At 41.9% G+C, this 15,778-nt stretch overlaps 2 protein-coding genes across 3 annotated transcripts; one reads left to right on the top strand and one right to left on the bottom strand.

Annotated features, from left to right (window-relative positions):
• Positions 1-57: 57 nt before the first annotated feature.
• Positions 58-2,128, bottom strand: ascl1a (achaete-scute family bHLH transcription factor 1a). Its single transcript, XM_047575472.1, has 2 exons — positions 1,075-2,128; positions 58-957 (listed from the first exon to the last, which is right to left on the bottom strand). The coding sequence occupies exon 1, from the start codon at positions 1,696-1,698 to the stop codon at positions 1,090-1,092; it is 609 nt and encodes a 202-aa protein (XP_047431428.1). The 5' UTR covers positions 1,699-2,128; the 3' UTR covers positions 58-957; positions 1,075-1,089.
• A 2,537-nt stretch (positions 2,129-4,665) lies between these two features.
• itfg2 (integrin alpha FG-GAP repeat containing 2) lies at positions 4,666-15,778 on the top strand. Of its 2 annotated transcripts, none has more exons than XM_047574657.1 (12): positions 4,666-5,035; positions 5,708-5,803; positions 5,890-5,931; positions 6,005-6,182; positions 6,445-6,584; positions 6,732-6,880; positions 6,964-7,058; positions 7,364-7,417; positions 9,186-9,277; positions 9,948-10,065; positions 11,363-11,536; positions 15,620-15,778. In XM_047574657.1, the coding sequence occupies exons 1-12, from the start codon at positions 4,940-4,942 to the stop codon at positions 15,685-15,687; spliced, it is 1,302 nt and encodes a 433-aa protein (XP_047430613.1). In that variant the 5' UTR covers positions 4,666-4,939; the 3' UTR covers positions 15,688-15,778. The 2 variants fall into 2 exon arrangements, with proteins under 2 accessions (XP_047430613.1, XP_047430612.1); XM_047574656.1 differs by having other exon boundaries at positions 5,674-5,803.

Here is a 15,778-nt window from a genome sequence, read left to right as displayed (position 1 = left end):
ATCTGTAAGTGACCACCCCGACCCAAAGAACCCAAAGAAAAAAGACATGCAAAGTAATTCAGTAGCATCTCATTTTATTCTTGGACTAGAGTGTAGAAAATATGGTTATAAGACATCTTTCAACATCTGTGAACAGGATATAGAGCTGGCAGTATAAAGAGACGATGCATGGCTATCGCACCCCGTTTGGACAATAGCTGCATAAGTTTTGATCATTGTGACATGACATAATGCAATAACATGTTTCTTGCTATTAAATAAGACACGTTGGTGCTAGGATAAAACGTCGGAGTGTCAAACTCCGTCTGGAAACCTCATGAACAAGAAGAGCCAGAGAGTAATAGACTACACGTCTACGTAGGCAGGAGGTATAGAAGCGACTTCGCAATATATAGACAAAATATATACAAAAAAAAAGGATGTGTACAAAACATCTATAAATCTCTTACATACAAAAATATCTTAATATATTTCAAAAAAGCGTTTGATATAGAATTTAATAGAATAAATCCGCGACTTGGAAGCATTTTTTTCTGAACTCATCGTCTGAGAGGTTTTACCAAAGGGTTGGTGTTGTGTGATTGGATTGGCATAGTTGAAGAGCGACGTATTAAATAATGTTTTCTCTGTTTTTTCTGAAGAGCATGAATTCACTTTAGTTTTTTTGTTTTTGTTTGTTTGTTTGTTTATCATGGGCAAATGCACAGAAGCTGGGATTCCCACGCTGTCAGGAGACCCGTCTTCCTTTAATCCTTTGGCGCTGATCTCTGGCCCTGATTTCCCCCCGAGTTGTCAGGACGTTAAGGCCGTGTCTGTCCGTGTCTGGGAGGAACCGGGCGCGGAGGACGCGGGACCGAAACGCGTGTACAGTGCATCGTGTTCTTGAGGACACCCAGGACACCTCCTCCGGGACCATCCCAAGCGCAGGACAACAATAAACTGAGCTGATCCATATTTCTGTGAGGAGGAGGAGAAGAAGAAGAAGATAAAGTTAATGACACAGTTCGGGGAGTTCATCACGAATGATTACATGTAACAATATTTGATGTTGATTTGGGTGTGATTTATTCTCACCACGTGTACAGATGCTCAGAACCAGTTGGTGAAGTCGAGCAGCTCCTGCTCCTCTGGGCTGAGGGGGTCGTAGGAGCCCTCGTCGGATGAGTAGGAGGACACGGGCGAACCTGCCATGGAGTTCATGTCAGCGGAGTATCCCTGCGACATGGTGGGCGACAGGACGCCGGACTGAAACGCCGCACTCACCGCGTCGTGCTCGTCCAGCAGCTGCTGCAGCGCGCGGATGTACTCCACCGCGGAGCGCAGCGTCTCCACTTTGCTCATCTTCTTGTTGGCGGCGCCGTTGGGGACGTGCTCCCGCAGGGTGGCGAAGCCGTTGTTGACCAGCTTCACCCGGTTGCGCTCCCTCTCGTTCCTGCGGGCCACCGCGTGCGGCTGCTGCTGCGGCAGGGTGTAGCCGAAGCTCGCGAAGTTCAGCCGCCGCTTGCACCGCAGCAGCTCCGGGGAGGAGGAGCGCTGCCTCTTGGGCTGCTTGGACGCGGACTTCCCGCCGCCCTGGCTGCTGCCGCTCGGGCTCAGCTGGATGCTCTGCGCCGCCGCCGCCGCGGAGAAGAAACACGCGGGCGGCATCAGCTGCTGCTGGTGGCAGATGTTAATTTCCATTTTGGCTGTGAGGTCCATGCCCGAAGTAAAAAAAAAAAAAACAAAAAAACACAAACTTATAAAGGAGTCTCCAGTGGGTGCGTGTCCCGCTCGTGCCGTTCACGTGGTGTGGCCGCTCGTTTGAATGGGGGCAGTCCGCTCGGCCGCTGCCTCGCGCGCTCCTCAAAGCTGCACTGAGTCCTCGAGGAGAGACGCCACTGCTTTTCAATGCGTCTGGTGGGGGGACTGGCCACGCCCACTGGTCGCGTGGATTCACCTTGGGCTCCTGCCCCGGTACCGGTGCGTTACGCGCGCCAGACGCGTGCCACTTGAAGCGCTAAACAAACAGTCAGAGGTGTTTTTTTTTCTTTCTTTCTTTCTTGTTTTGTTTGTTTTCTCTCTATCGATCACTGGCGTCAGAAGGTGCGCGGCGCAGCGGACAGGAACGTTTTCAACACGAAAGAGAAAAACGACAAATCTCTTACTTATTATATCTGCTCAGTCTGTAGCTGCTGAAACTTCTGCCAACTCACACGATGCGTTTAGAAAAGTATCAGCTTCAGACACTGAAATACAGTTTAAAAATTCAAACGTCCGTCGAGTTGTAGGTGAAAGAAAATATCTTTTTAAACACTTTATTAAACAACAATAAGAACATTACAGGGCGTTTTTTTAATCAGTGTCAACAATAAATAAAGGAAACGTGTTGTTGAATGAAATCAGTGTTTGTTTTCTTAACATCCAGACCTTTAGAAATGACTTTAAATGGAAAATAAACACGATTTTTCTTTCTTTTTTCTTCTTCCTCTCCGCTCTGGACGCACCGCACCGTGGTGCTGAAAGACAGCTCAACCCCGAGACCAACCATCCGGACTCGAGCGCGTCCGTGGGCTCCTCATGTAAATCAGCCGCTCGCTGTCATTCCACCTCGAGCTTCATTGTCACCGTTACAGACGCGCCTGGATGCCGCTCATGTTTGAGCCGACCATTGTGCGTCCGGGGCCGAATTTTCCACTTTGATTAGCGCCGATCATCGGCCGCACAGGCGGAACGTAGATGCGCAAATCTGCGGAGGGGCCCCCTCTCTAAGACGCTTTGTGTGTGATTTGATACACCCGATGTGGTTACAGTAGCGTGGACGCGGAGTGTTCTGTCCGATTATTGTCGCTTTTGTGGAGTGGGGAATAATAAAACACGTCTTTCAGAGTGGAACAAAACGGGACCTAACTGTACTGCCCTCCACTCTGGTGCGCGTGTGTGTGTGCGTGCGCGTGTATGCGCAATAGAACACGGGTTAAGGACCAGTTTTGCGCATGAAGTTCTTTTCTTTCCATGTTTACGTCTCTCTCTCCCTGTCTATCTGTGTGTGTGTGTGTGTGTGTGTGTGTCCTTTTTCTTTTATCTCTTTGCGCGCGGCCACGTGCACGCGCGCCTTGTGGAGGGGATTGTAATAAATTGTGCAATTTTTCTGTGCTGGCAGTGGCATTCAAAATCAAGCTTGCATTGAGGAACACTCCACACACACACTCCACACACACACACACACACACACACACACACACATATACACACCACCTATACTTTCTTTTCTTTCCCTCCCCCCCCCCCTCATTCTCCTCTTCTCTCCCTCTCCCCCTTTTATTTTTGGCCCAGCAAGAGAGTTTAGAAAAGAGGCGTGGGTTCTATTCAGCGTCCCCCCGCACCCCTTCGCCATCGCCAGGCTTTCTGAAACCTATCCATGGCCTGTCAGTGCGCTTCCAGGGTCCAATTAGCGCTTTGTGAGGAATTTCTCCCTCTCCCTTCTTCTGCTGCTGCCGCTGCTCTTCCAGAGGCTGGGAGGGCGCTCGCTTTACTCGAGGGGGCTTTCCAGTCATAGCCGTGTGTAATAATTAATATGACATCTGGGTGACCGAGTTTGCATTTAACCACTTTCTTTATTTTTCTTCTTCTTTTCTTTTCTTCGGGGAGTCCGCTGTGGGGGAGATAATATAACCGAAACTAATGGGTGTATATGTGTTTGCGTGTGTGTGTGTGTGTGTGTGTGGGATTATCTTGCAATTTGTTTGTCATTAAAAAGAGGTTTCTCAGTGTTTAATAAAAGGCTGTTCATGCAACACAACAAATGCATAGTGTGCAAGCTGCTGTATAGTTTACTGTATAGTTTAGCATATGAAGGAAACAAAACAAGTCCAATTTACGTTTTTTTTAACATTTTTGAATTAGCTTTTCTCTCATTTATGCAGACGAAGACTTGCACACGAGGTAAAACTATATATAAGTTTATATTGTTTAATTTTGTAATGGACTTCTGCCTCTTCTGTCTGTCTGTGTGGTTTTTCTGCCTTGCAGGAAAAGTTGTAGTTGAACAGCGTCCTCTGGAGGACAGATGTGTGCGTTAAAAAACAACAGGAATCTGTGGATACAGAATGTTTCAAATACATTTTTGTTAACAAATAGACTTGTGAATAAGATAAAAAAATATGAAAAGAGGGGTTGCTGTTATGAATGATATCCCCAAATCTACCGATATATATACTTTTTTCCCGCAAATAATGTTCTGTTGACCACAAACAGTGGAGAAGTTTAAGACGTATTTGTTATTCCTTTATTTTGTAGCATATTTATGCAGACAAACGTTTCAACGTAACAAACTGATTAAATGTAGATAAGCAGAAGTGTGTGTGTGATCTTTCAGTTTCGGTGCCTTTCAAAAAATAAAGGAGAAGAAGCTGGAGTAGAAATAGCTGTACGCGTTTAGATGCTATTGTTGTTTATGGCCGTTAGAGGTCGTAGTTTCACTTCGAATAAAACAAATATATATCGGCGTCAGTCCAACTTCATTTCATCTCCGTTGTCAAACAGATTTGTAAATTATGTATATGTTTTTTCATTAATTTTAAATTACACTGAACTAAACCGAGCATCAAAAACACTGAAAACATCCGTGTCGCGATTTTCGTTTTCCGCTTTTTTGTCCATTCTGAGCTTCTGTAGTTTCTAAGTCACGTGGTTTTGTTTATTAGGAAGAGGCTGGCGTTTAACTGAGTTAGTGACTATACCGCTATTTAGCTATTAAATATAACCGCACAGACTCGAAAGAAATAAGAAAAGGGCCAGTTTTAAAAAGAAGTTTAAGGATAAGTTCGCAGGTTTATTATATTTTACCGTCTACGCCCAATAATGGTTCATTTTAGCTTCTCAGCCTCGAAGAGCTAACTGCAGCTACGTTTCCACAAATCATAAATGAAGTGGAGACTAAATTAGGAATAGAGCTTAAGATATGCGGTCTCTGAACTATGTGCAGAGGGTTAGTTTGGATTTCACAGGAACCCTGTTTCCTCATGCTATTTGTCTCGGAGACGCAGACAACGACTCGGTAATGAAGCTAAGTTTACATTTAATTAACTTTCCAACATTACATCTAGAGGTGCATCAAATTGGTTTAACGTTGCTTTTGTGTGTCGAGCAGCAAAACCATCCAAACAGTCATAACAATTCAGATTTTTATTTCTTTGCAATTGTTGCAATTCATCACTGCCACACCGTACATACAGTGTCTTTATATTTTCTATATTCCTCAGTGTTGTGTTTATTTGTATATTTTTCTTATAATATTTTTCTCTCAAAGTCGTCATTGTTTCTTGTATATATTCTTGTCGAATTGCATGCTACTGTGACGTGGAAATTTGCCATATGTGGGCTAATTATTATTTTGCTCATTTGTTGCTTAATTATTGCTCAATAGTTTCATCATCTTTTTGACAGAAATATAGATCTTGATTCACTGGAGAGAACTGAGTAGTTTAGGATAAGATGTAATAATCCTTTATTTATCTCACAGCAGTTGACAATATAAAGACAGTAGCACAGGAAATAAAAGGAAGTAAACATTAAATAAATACAAGAAAGCGAAATGCAACAGAAAAACTCGCTAGGAGTTAATTTAGTAAGGACCTAAATTGTGACTAATATCAATGATTATTATGTGACGATCTGTGTTTGGTGTTATGTCAGAGTGAAACTGTTTGTCTGTCTTCGTTTGCTGAAGCTGAACGAGCTGGTTGTAGGAGACACGAGCGGGAAGCTGCTCATTTACAAGAACGATGACTCCAAACCGTGGATCACTAGAACCTGTGTGGGAATGGTTCGTACAGAAACCAAACAAACCAACAAAACTTCTCACAGTGAATGTGACGTCCGTCTCATGTAATGTGCTGTTGGTTTTTTCAGCTGACCTGCGTCGCAGTCGGAGACGTCTGCAACAAAGGAAAGGTGAGAAATTAATAATGAATAGCTGAATGTCTTTAAGGTTCACTCGTGATGTAACATTTTTGTCCTGCGTCAGAACCTCGTGGTCGCAGTGGGCGCTGAAGGCTGGTTTCACCTCTTTGACCTCACGGCCGCCGCTCCAGGCAAAGCAGATTCCTCCAGTCAACACGAGTTCCTGTCGTTTGACGACCAGAAGCCCTTCTTCACCCAACACATTCCTGCCAACACCAAAGTCATCCTCATCAGCGATATCGGTAAATGCTGCGTTTCCCTTTCCCACACTGTCCCAGCATAGCCACAGCCACAGAAACTTCGCGCCCCTGGTGCTCCAAACCTCCCCTCACAGCGCTGTGGCAAAGTCCCACGGCACTCAAGCCTCCTCACCTCCGTCCTCCAGCCTCAGTCCGCTCCACCAGCAGGTCCCCGGGGGGCTCCTCACTTAAGCCCCACCGCCACTGCCCCCAGATGTTTATTTGTGCTTTTGAGTTTGACGTCGTTGTGTGTGTTTGTGTGCAGACGGAGATGGGCGCTGTGAGCTGGTGGTGGGATACACGGACCGAGTGGTGCGAGCGTTTCGATGGGAGGAGCCGTCGGACGGTTCGGACGCGGGGTCTGGTCAGTTGGTTCTCCTGAAGAAATGGCTCCTGGAGGGACAGGTGAGTCTGAGCTCAAACCATCAGTCAGGAGGAGAGAATAGCTCTTTCTTTATCCTCGCCAATACCGTAACACCTCTAACAGGATGTGAATTCAGTTCTGCGGCTGATTTAAGCGTCAAACACAAACAGAGTATAATGTTGCTGCAGGTGGACAGTCTGTCAGTGAACCCGGGTCCTGAGGGTTTACCGGAGCTGATGGTGTCTCAGCCGGGCTGCGGCTACGCCATCCTCCTCTGCTCCTGGACGCAGCAGGACTCCACGGGCTCCGAAGACGACGGCCCTGCCACGCCCGGGAGGTAAACCCCGTCGTAAAATAATAAGGATTAATTAAAGACTCAATTAATGACTCAAATAAACGCTTTGATTTGTTTTCTCCCAGCGAGGGGCCGTCCAGGGACGTAGTTCTCCATCTGACCACCGGGCGGATCCACAACAAAAACGTCTCCACTCATCTCATTGGCAGCATCAGTAAAGGTGGAGTATAAACCTTTTACCAGGTTTCACATTAAGATACACTGTGTTTTATTGGAATTAATTCTATAAAGGAAAGAACAGAAGTGTTAAATAAAAAACAAACCAAAAAATAGTGAAATAATGTTGATAAAGTCACGTTCTTCATTTTATTTTCCATAATTTTTTGGTACAAAAGTGGAAAAAGGTGCTAAAATGTGTTCTATACCACGTTAAAAATGATTTTAAAAGGCTTTAAAAAACATCTACAATAGCCTTAAAATATTAAGTTGAAAGTAATTTAACAGAAAATCTCCTTTTTCCATCAGGTTCAAAAGAGGAATCTTCTAAATGTGGACTATTTGCTCTCTGTACTTTAGACGGTAAGTCACGTATTTAAACACGTTTAAAAAAAAAGAAAATCGGGAAAATATTGATATGTTGTGTTACTGTAACTATCAACCATCAACACTAAAAAGATAAAAGACTGGTTTTGGCAAATGTTAAAGCAAAAAAAACAACAAAAAAACAATCATTGCCACATCGTTCTTGTCTAAATGTATAAAAACACACACATTGAACTGGTACTAATCAAAAAAATCTGACTTTATACTCATTTAATTATCTTTTTATTTTGCTCATTAAATGCCTAAACATTCATTAATTCCAGTTATCCCACATAAGAAGAAGTAAATATAAGAAAATGAAATACAATACAAATCATATGTATATTGTAAATGAGAGAAAAAAAGGATAAATAAAATAAAAGCACAGGAAACGTTTCTGAGAAGTATTGATTAAGTTGTAAAGCTACGGTCGTACGTGTCTCTCGGCCGAGGTTCAGGATCTTGTTGCCGGCAGCAGATAAGTGACAAGAGCAGCTGGAGAGTTCATCAATATTTAAAGCAGAGAGGATCCAGAGGGATCATCAGCATCATCAGTGAAGTCTTCTGGCTTCCAGCGTTACTTTCACGGCCCTTCTCTCTTTTTTATTTTACATCAAGTTAGGAAATGATTCAACTATCACAACACTCTAGGAGACATAGTTTCTATCTGTACGTCAGAGCTGCTTTAAATATTGATTTTCATTAGGAAGAAGACGTAGAGTTGGAACTGAATTCAAGGTTAAAACGATTTTCTGAATAATCCTGAAAAGGAAACGTCTGAATCTTAGAATTAGTCAGAAAGTTTTCAGGCTGGTATCAGCGATACTGATCTGATACTGATACTTTGTGTAAATACATCCTAACAAAGTTCAAAAAATGTATTCTAATAAGTCAATGGAACACTGTGAGAAAAATGTACCACCCTCTTGTAACCTTAGCGGACAAAAATGTCTGTGTCCAAAAACTGCTACAATAACTTAACGGATTCATTTTTTGTGTTTTTTTTCTAAGTAAATCTCTTAAAGCACTTCAGCACTTTACAAAACGACCAAAAAATCAACAATTTTGCAGAATTTAAACCTTTAAATGCCAGTTTGATTACCTGAAGTCACTGTTGTTTTTATGAAAAATTTAGCAATCAAAATGAGCTATTTTCCATAAAACTCATGTTAAAATGATTGGACATTTTCTCAGATCAGTCTTGGGTTTGACCACGATTATGTAAAATACTGACTTGATTGCATTATTAGTTTTTGTGTAGCATCAGATTTAATATTTACGACCGTCTTATAACCTTAGCGGACAAAAATGTCCCATTGACTTCCATTATAACTACATTTTTTGATCTCTCAGCCGTGACACAATAAAATCATTCATTCTGGAATATTAGGGTTTAATTTATGAGAAAAATGATCAAATTTGTCATTTTTAGTGTATAAAATGTCTGATATTGTATTCGTTTTTGTGCTTGTGTTATTGAGCTTCGCAGGCTATTATAAAGAGTGTGTGTGTATTCAAAGCCATATATACACTCTTTTTTCAAGAAAATCAAAACCCCTTCTGGTAGCAGAAGTGTCGATATTTCAGTATCGATCCGTGCGTCTCTGCAGGAATCCCAAACACAGACATTGACTCTGACTGAAAGATAAACTGACTTATATTTGGACCTGGACAGACGTCGACGTGACCGACCGGAAGAATCGTTCAGCCGTGAGTTTTAAAGGTGAAGCTCACTTGTGTTTTTTTCTGCCTTCGCATGTGGAAGGAACCCTGAAGCTGATGGACAGCTCGGAGCAGCTGCTGTGGTCGGTGCAGGTGGATCATCAGCTCTTCGCCCTGCAGAAGCTCGATGTCACTGTGAGTTGGTGCACGGTTGCTTTCACTATGGAGTTAATAAAATAAAGTTTCAAAAGTATAAGAAAGTTACAGAAACAATGAGGTCTAATATAAAGAGCGAACAAATGAAATGAGGTCAAGCAACAAGGAAACTAAGACTTCAACTTAACTGAACCAAACGAATGAGACACGAGGGTTATATAGACTTAGGACTAGTCCAAAACAGACACAGGGGGAAATTTTACTAACAATTAACATAAAACAGCTAATAAACCTACATTAAACATAAACTTAATGTATAAAAAGATAATCTTTGTACAAGAAAAATAATCTTTTAACCTAATAAATCCTATTTAAAGGAAACTTCAAAGCTTTTCCAGTCCAGTCCCCCCTTCTGCCACTTCTTTAATGGTTTAATCCACTTCCTCTGGACCATCCTATTTGTATAATTCAAAAACCATGAAGGGAATGCCAAATTGTGTGTACCCAAATCAACAAACTAACACCAACAAACAAAATAAAGTGTGATTTATGACACCAAAAGACTATGTGTAGTGTTATTATCTGTAGATAACGACACTTCGACTGCCACATGATCTCACACGGTCTCTACTAAATGCTGGAACCTGAATTGGTGACTTTGTTGTTTGAACAGTTACAGGTGTGATCACGTTTATGTGTCTGTTTCCAGGGAGACGGCAGAGAGGAGGTGGTGGCGTGCGCTTGGGACGGTCAGACCTACATCATCGACCACAACCGGACGGTGGTGAGGTTCCAGTTCGACGAGAACGTCAACGCCTTCTGTGCGGGTGAGAGGCCTCGTGAATTCTACAGCTCAGAGTCATCTGCATTTACAGACTGTGTGATGGGAGATGACGACATGAAAACAACTTTGATGACAACCAGCGTCTGATAACAGCTCAGTTAGAACTGAAAAGCTTCTTGGATGAGTTGCAAAACATTTTCAGTCCAGTTTTTGAGCTGAATCTTTTATCATCTTTTTATTGATATTAAGCCGTAATTAAAAAGAAGAAATTAAATTAAATGATGGAAAAATAACAGACGTGTGAGAACAGAGAGAGAAATAAAGTCTTGAAATTTAGTTTCTTAATAATGTTTTGTCGTACTTAGAGTTTAGTTTTTCTGTATCTTATTTTCAGAGGTTTTCAGGTGATTTACTAAGTAATCTACTACATTTTTAGCAAGAAATATAAACATATATATATGTATTAAATAGTTGTATATACAGATTTCTGATTGTCTTAGAAGTGTCTCTAAAATCACATCAAAAACAACCAAATACTCACTTAAATTATAGGACTTTATCCACATTAATCCAACTGAAGTCTTTCATAATTAATTATTTACCAGCGCTCATCGACGTTTAAACTAGAAACAGTTGAATGAAAAGTCTTAAAGAAAAGTTCGTCTGTGCCGTCCACCACATGTTCACGAAGCTTTTTAATTTGAGCCTCTTACCACGGAGCATTTCACCGTCCAGGATATTTCCCACAGGAGTTGTTGGAAATGAAAAGCGTTCTTCGGGTGCCCGGAAACTAAAACAAACAATAATGTTGCTCTGTAGCTGCTCCGTGTGTTAATAAAGCAGCCGTTTGACAACACATCCATCACACCCACTTACATGTGAGGCTTAACTCTGTTTATTAATGAGTTAAACTTAAAGTTAGATGATTTATAGTTATTATTATTCAGGCGTCTTCCCATCCCAGAGTTATATTCCTTGACGCTGTTTGTCCACTAGGTGGCAACATTGAGCTTCAGTGTCTTCTCTGAATCTCTGCAGTGTTTGAACGAGTAGGGAGCTAATGTGACATGTGCAGCAGTAAGTGGATTAAGAAAAGAGACCGTGTTTGATCTGCCTGATTCCTGCCACGTTTGTTTCTTTGCACCCACTGAGTGTATGAAAACAGCCGTGCCCTCCCCTCCTCTCCGTTGGATCGTCAAGACGGATTAAATCGGTTTCTCTCTTTGTGTGGAAGCTGGATGCAGGACTGTAGCCAGGCAGCAAATTATTTCTAGCAGGATGCAACACTGCACGACCACATGTTGGGTAAAAAGTTATTTTTTTTGTGTGTGCGATTTCAGGTCAGTATACGTGTAAGGAGGGTAAGAACAGCCCCTGTCTGGTGTATGTCAGCTTCAACCACAAAATCCACATCTACTGGAAGGTGGAGCTGGAGCGCATGGAGTCCACCAACCTGCTCCGGGTGCTGGAGGAGAAACCGGAGTTCAGGAGCCACCTGAAGATGCTGGGAGTCGGTGAGTCAGGCATTAGGAAGCTGGTTAGGACGTCCGCTGTTAAATTCAAACCGACATCTCCTCTGTTGGAGGCTGTAATTGAATAAGAGACCGACTGTGACTTCTTTGTTGTCAACACTTTCTCCATCATGTTGTTACACTCTGACCTGAATACTAATGAGGAGGAACGGATAAAAATGGTCCATACATGATCGCAGTGCCAACCCTGAGGTTAATTGTCTGTACTTTCATTCATTTCATAAGATGATTAATACAGATCTATTGTAAACCTGTTAAATATTCATATGAGGTTGAGCCATTAAGCGCTTAGCTCACCTTAGAGGTCTAGCAACACAGCTTCAAACTTCAAACTATCAGCAACGTTGTCTCTCTCCGTCTGGAACATACCACAAAGACTACAACAAACAGTCAGCTGGTACATATGTCCTGCATCGGTGTGACAGGAAATAACTCTTCATACCAGGAGGTGGCAGTAGTCTGTAGTTGTTATTTAAGAAAAGAAGTGCTACTAGCCAGGAGGCTAGGAAGCCAGGAAGAGCTACTATCAGCTAGGAAGGACTACGATTAGTTGGGGAGCTAGGAAGAGCTGCTATTAGCTAGGAAGTGCTACTATTATCTGGGAGGCTAGGAAGAGCTACTATTAACTAGGAGGCTAGAAAGAGCTACTATTTGCTGGGAAGCTAGGAAGTGCTACTATTATTTGTGAGGCTAGGAAGAGCTACTATTAGCTTAGAAGTTAGGAAGAGCTACTATTAGCTAGGAGGCTTGGAAGAGCAGCTGGTAGCAAGGAGCCTATAAAAAGCTACTATTATACGAGGAGCTGCTATTAACTTAAAGCTAGGAATAGCTACTATTAGTTAGGAAGCTATGAAGAGTTAACACTAGATAAGAAGTCAGATAGAGCAACTGTTAGCAAGGAGGATATGAAAAGCTATTATTATCGGTGAGGCTAGTAAAAGCTACTATTAGCCACTAAGTAAGGAAGAGCTACTGTTAGATAGGGGGCTAGGAACAGCTACTATTTGCTGGGAGGCTAGGTAGAGCCCCTGTTAGTTAGGGCGCTGGGAAGAGCTACTGTTTGGGAGGCTAGGAGGAGTTACAATTAGCTAGGAAATTAGGAAGAGCTGTTATTAGTTAGTAGGCTAGGAAGAGCCACCGTAAGGGGGCTAGGAAGAGCTACTATTTGCTGGGAGGCTAGGAAGCTAAGTAGAGCTACTTTTAGCTAGAAGGCTAGGAAGAGCCACTGTTAGTTACTGGGCTAGGAAGGGCTACTATTAGCTAGGAAGCTATGTAGAACCACAATTAGCTAAGAGGTAAGGAAGAGCTCCCAACCATCGTACAGAGCTATCCTCTCCCGAATCAGCTGATCAGTCACTTGATACAGTTTATTTATTCTACAGGATCATGTTGTTGTGGAAATATTTGCGAGAAGAGCCCTTCAACACCTCGCTAAGCTAATTCAGCCAATCACAAACCAGCTTATTACAGATGTTGAATGCTGTCAAGACTTCTAGATGTAGATTAAATGTTAATTGCTCATCACAGATGGAGTCCATTAAACCAGCGTATTCCCCAGCAGTTCACACGTCAAAATATGATTCACCTTTCTCCATCTAGCAGCACCTGTCGTCTGACATAAAATTCCTACTCAGGAAATCACAGTGGCTCATACATTAGCATGAGGAACAGCTGCTAAGCTAGCTCTTCCTGCTAAACCATTTCTGTGACTGACTTTGTTCCATATTTTTCAACATATTAATAGTGAAGTCATTTTAAAACCCTTTCTGGTTATTTCCGGTTGAACTATGCTAGCTGTTTTCTAGCATTTATGCTAAGCTAAGCTGAGCTGTAGGTTTGTTTCCATCAGACTAATAAGAGAGCGTCCTCATTTTTCCTCTGTGATGGAAAGTGAATTTACCCAAATATAATTACAGCTTTTAACGGCCCACACTTTCTCCATGTACACTACTATTAATAGGTCATGAAGGAAATGAGTTCAGGAAGACTCTAATCTGAGTCTGTTCTCTGTACATTTAATATAAATCCATCGCCTTTCAGTCAGCTGAGCTGTAAATACTTGAGTATTTATAGCGAGGCGTAATCCGTAAGCATGCAGAGAAAAGAATGTGAGGATGCTGCCTGATCTCTGACTCTTTCCTGATCCTTTCCTTCTCTCCACGGAAAATTGTCTCTGAGAAACGCCAACATCCTGACAAACTCAGTAACTTGGTTAATCATCATGTTTATTTCCTGTTAATTTCCTTTGTTAACGGCCTTTCGCAGTAGAACATTAATCTCGCATCCGTCTCTTTCAGTCTCGTCACTGCTTTATTGTGTTAAAAAAAAAGAAGGGAAAAGTCTTACAGAACAAGACTGAAATGATTAAATTACAAATTAACCCGTGCTTTTTGCTGCACATGGATGACCGCGCCGTCAACCGTTACACGCCGGAGTGTGGAAGCCAATTTTGAGAGGCAGAATATGATGAGGAAACAGGATTAGCAGGATGTAAATGCAGGTTAAAGCTGATTCTGTTTGAAGCTCGGTGGTGGTGGTGGTGGTGATAGCGTAGCTTCCTGGATTCAACGCCTGGGCCTGTTGAGTTTGTTTTGAAAATGAATTCAGTGTCAGATATGTAGATTAACTGAGAACACGCATAGCAAACACTGAAAGAAAGAAAGGTAATTATAAAAAAAAAGCTCATCATTGTACAGTTTGCGTTAGTGGCCTTAGCTTCCCTCACCCTGACCTCATACGAGTGACAAGTACAAAGTGTGGATCTCCCCCGCTGTCTTTTCACCTTCACGGCTGCTCTTTAGCTGACGACCAATTAAACGAAGTGTCTGTCAGTTCTCCATCTCCACAACATGAGCAGCTGGGCCTTTTCCAATCTGTGATGGAGGAGTTGAGGCGTCGGCTAGTTTGGACTCAGGCAGAGATAGTGTTGAGCTATGCAAGGTAAGCAGGAGCTATGACATGAGTTATTTGTGCTGACAGTGGGGATGGCAGCCAGGACTGAATATACTGTACATTTAGGTCAATGCATGTGTGTGCACACTAGAGTGTGTGATTATGTAATGATTATACTATAAAGAGTCCCAGCTTTAACTTGAGGAAGTACAATTATTCTTTTCGCATGGTCCTCTATTTTTAAAGGCTTATCCGCTCTTTTGTTTGCTAAGTAGGTGAACAAATATTTTCAGGAATACCTTGCATCTGTCCATTAAATAGTTTTAGATTGCCTAAAAACCAGGAATGGTTGTGAAAAAGCTCTGATTCTGCACTTTAACCTCCTGAGACCACATGTCCACATATGGGGACATCAAGTTTTAGGTTTGTGGCAGCTTCTTCTGCTTCATTTAAACCTGATGTCCTCAGAATTAGAAATTAGTCAGTGTAAAAACAGGATAGCAGTCGTTTTACTGAATTTATTCTGCAGCCAATCATGAAACAAAAGTGCAAAAATGTGCAAAATTCTATCAAATTCTAGAGTTGAAACTTGTTTATTTATGCTAATAAACGTTTGAATCGATAGTAACAAGCTATAGCTTTGCTAATTAGCAAATACTCGTTCATTATCTGCAATTCTGTCTTTGCACAGCTGTGTTCGGTTTCATAATTTGTTACATATTGGTGACTTTATTGTATTATACAGTGAAATAATTCCTGTGTGAGGGCATTTTTTTTCCAAAAATTACTTCCTGTTCAAAGATGATTGGGTTTTAGTTTTGTTTATCCATTCTTTACCCTGATAAAGAAAAAATGTCTTGAATTTCACTTTTAATTTTTGAATTTTAAAATGAAAATCAAATAACCACCATTGTTTTTGTTATAAATACACCGTGCTCTGTTGATCAGGTCAACCTTGTGCTGTTCTTCATGCTTTTTTTGACTTTTTCTGTTCTTCTGTGCTTGTGTGTGGGTAAATTGAATTGTCACAAGATGGTCAATGTTATTAACTTCACCTGTCAGTGGTATTAATGTTGTGGCCGTTTAAAATATCAGGCTAAGGGGAATAAAAATGCTCTCCCTGTATTTATATTAGAGCTGTGATCATGATGTCTTTGTGTTTTGCCTCCACAGATCCAGAGAATTCGGCTGCAGTGAAAGCGCTGGTGGCCAATGTTCTTTACAAGGATGCCGGGACGTAGCTCCGTGACACAAATCCCCAATGCTGCCTTGTCTGTTTCCCCCCCTGACTGTAAATACTCTGTTAATAAACACTGACTGACTGTCCCCCAC

The sequence above is a fragment of the Mugil cephalus genome, chromosome 22, assembly GCF_022458985.1.
Source record: "Mugil cephalus isolate CIBA_MC_2020 chromosome 22, CIBA_Mcephalus_1.1, whole genome shotgun sequence".
Classification (NCBI taxonomy): domain Eukaryota; kingdom Metazoa; phylum Chordata; class Actinopteri; order Mugiliformes; family Mugilidae; genus Mugil; species Mugil cephalus.
This window is presented reverse-complemented; position numbering and strand designations above follow the sequence as displayed.

Excerpts from the sequence above, each read along its gene's own strand:
- itfg2 (XM_047574656.1), top strand. The coding sequence starts at position 4,956 with ATGTGCAGAGGGTTAGTTTGGATTTCACAGGAACCCTGTTTCCTCATG. Across the intron at positions 6,585-6,731 it reads AATGGCTCCTGGAGGGACAG|GTGGACAGTCTGTCAGTGAA; the intron begins GTGAGTCTGAGC and ends ATGTTGCTGCAG. Across the intron at positions 11,537-15,619 it reads CCTGAAGATGCTGGGAGTCG|ATCCAGAGAATTCGGCTGCA; the intron begins GTGAGTCAGGCA and ends TTGCCTCCACAG.
- ascl1a (XM_047575472.1), bottom strand. The coding sequence starts at position 1,698 with ATGGACCTCACAGCCAAAATGGAAATTAACATCTGCCACCAGCAGCAG.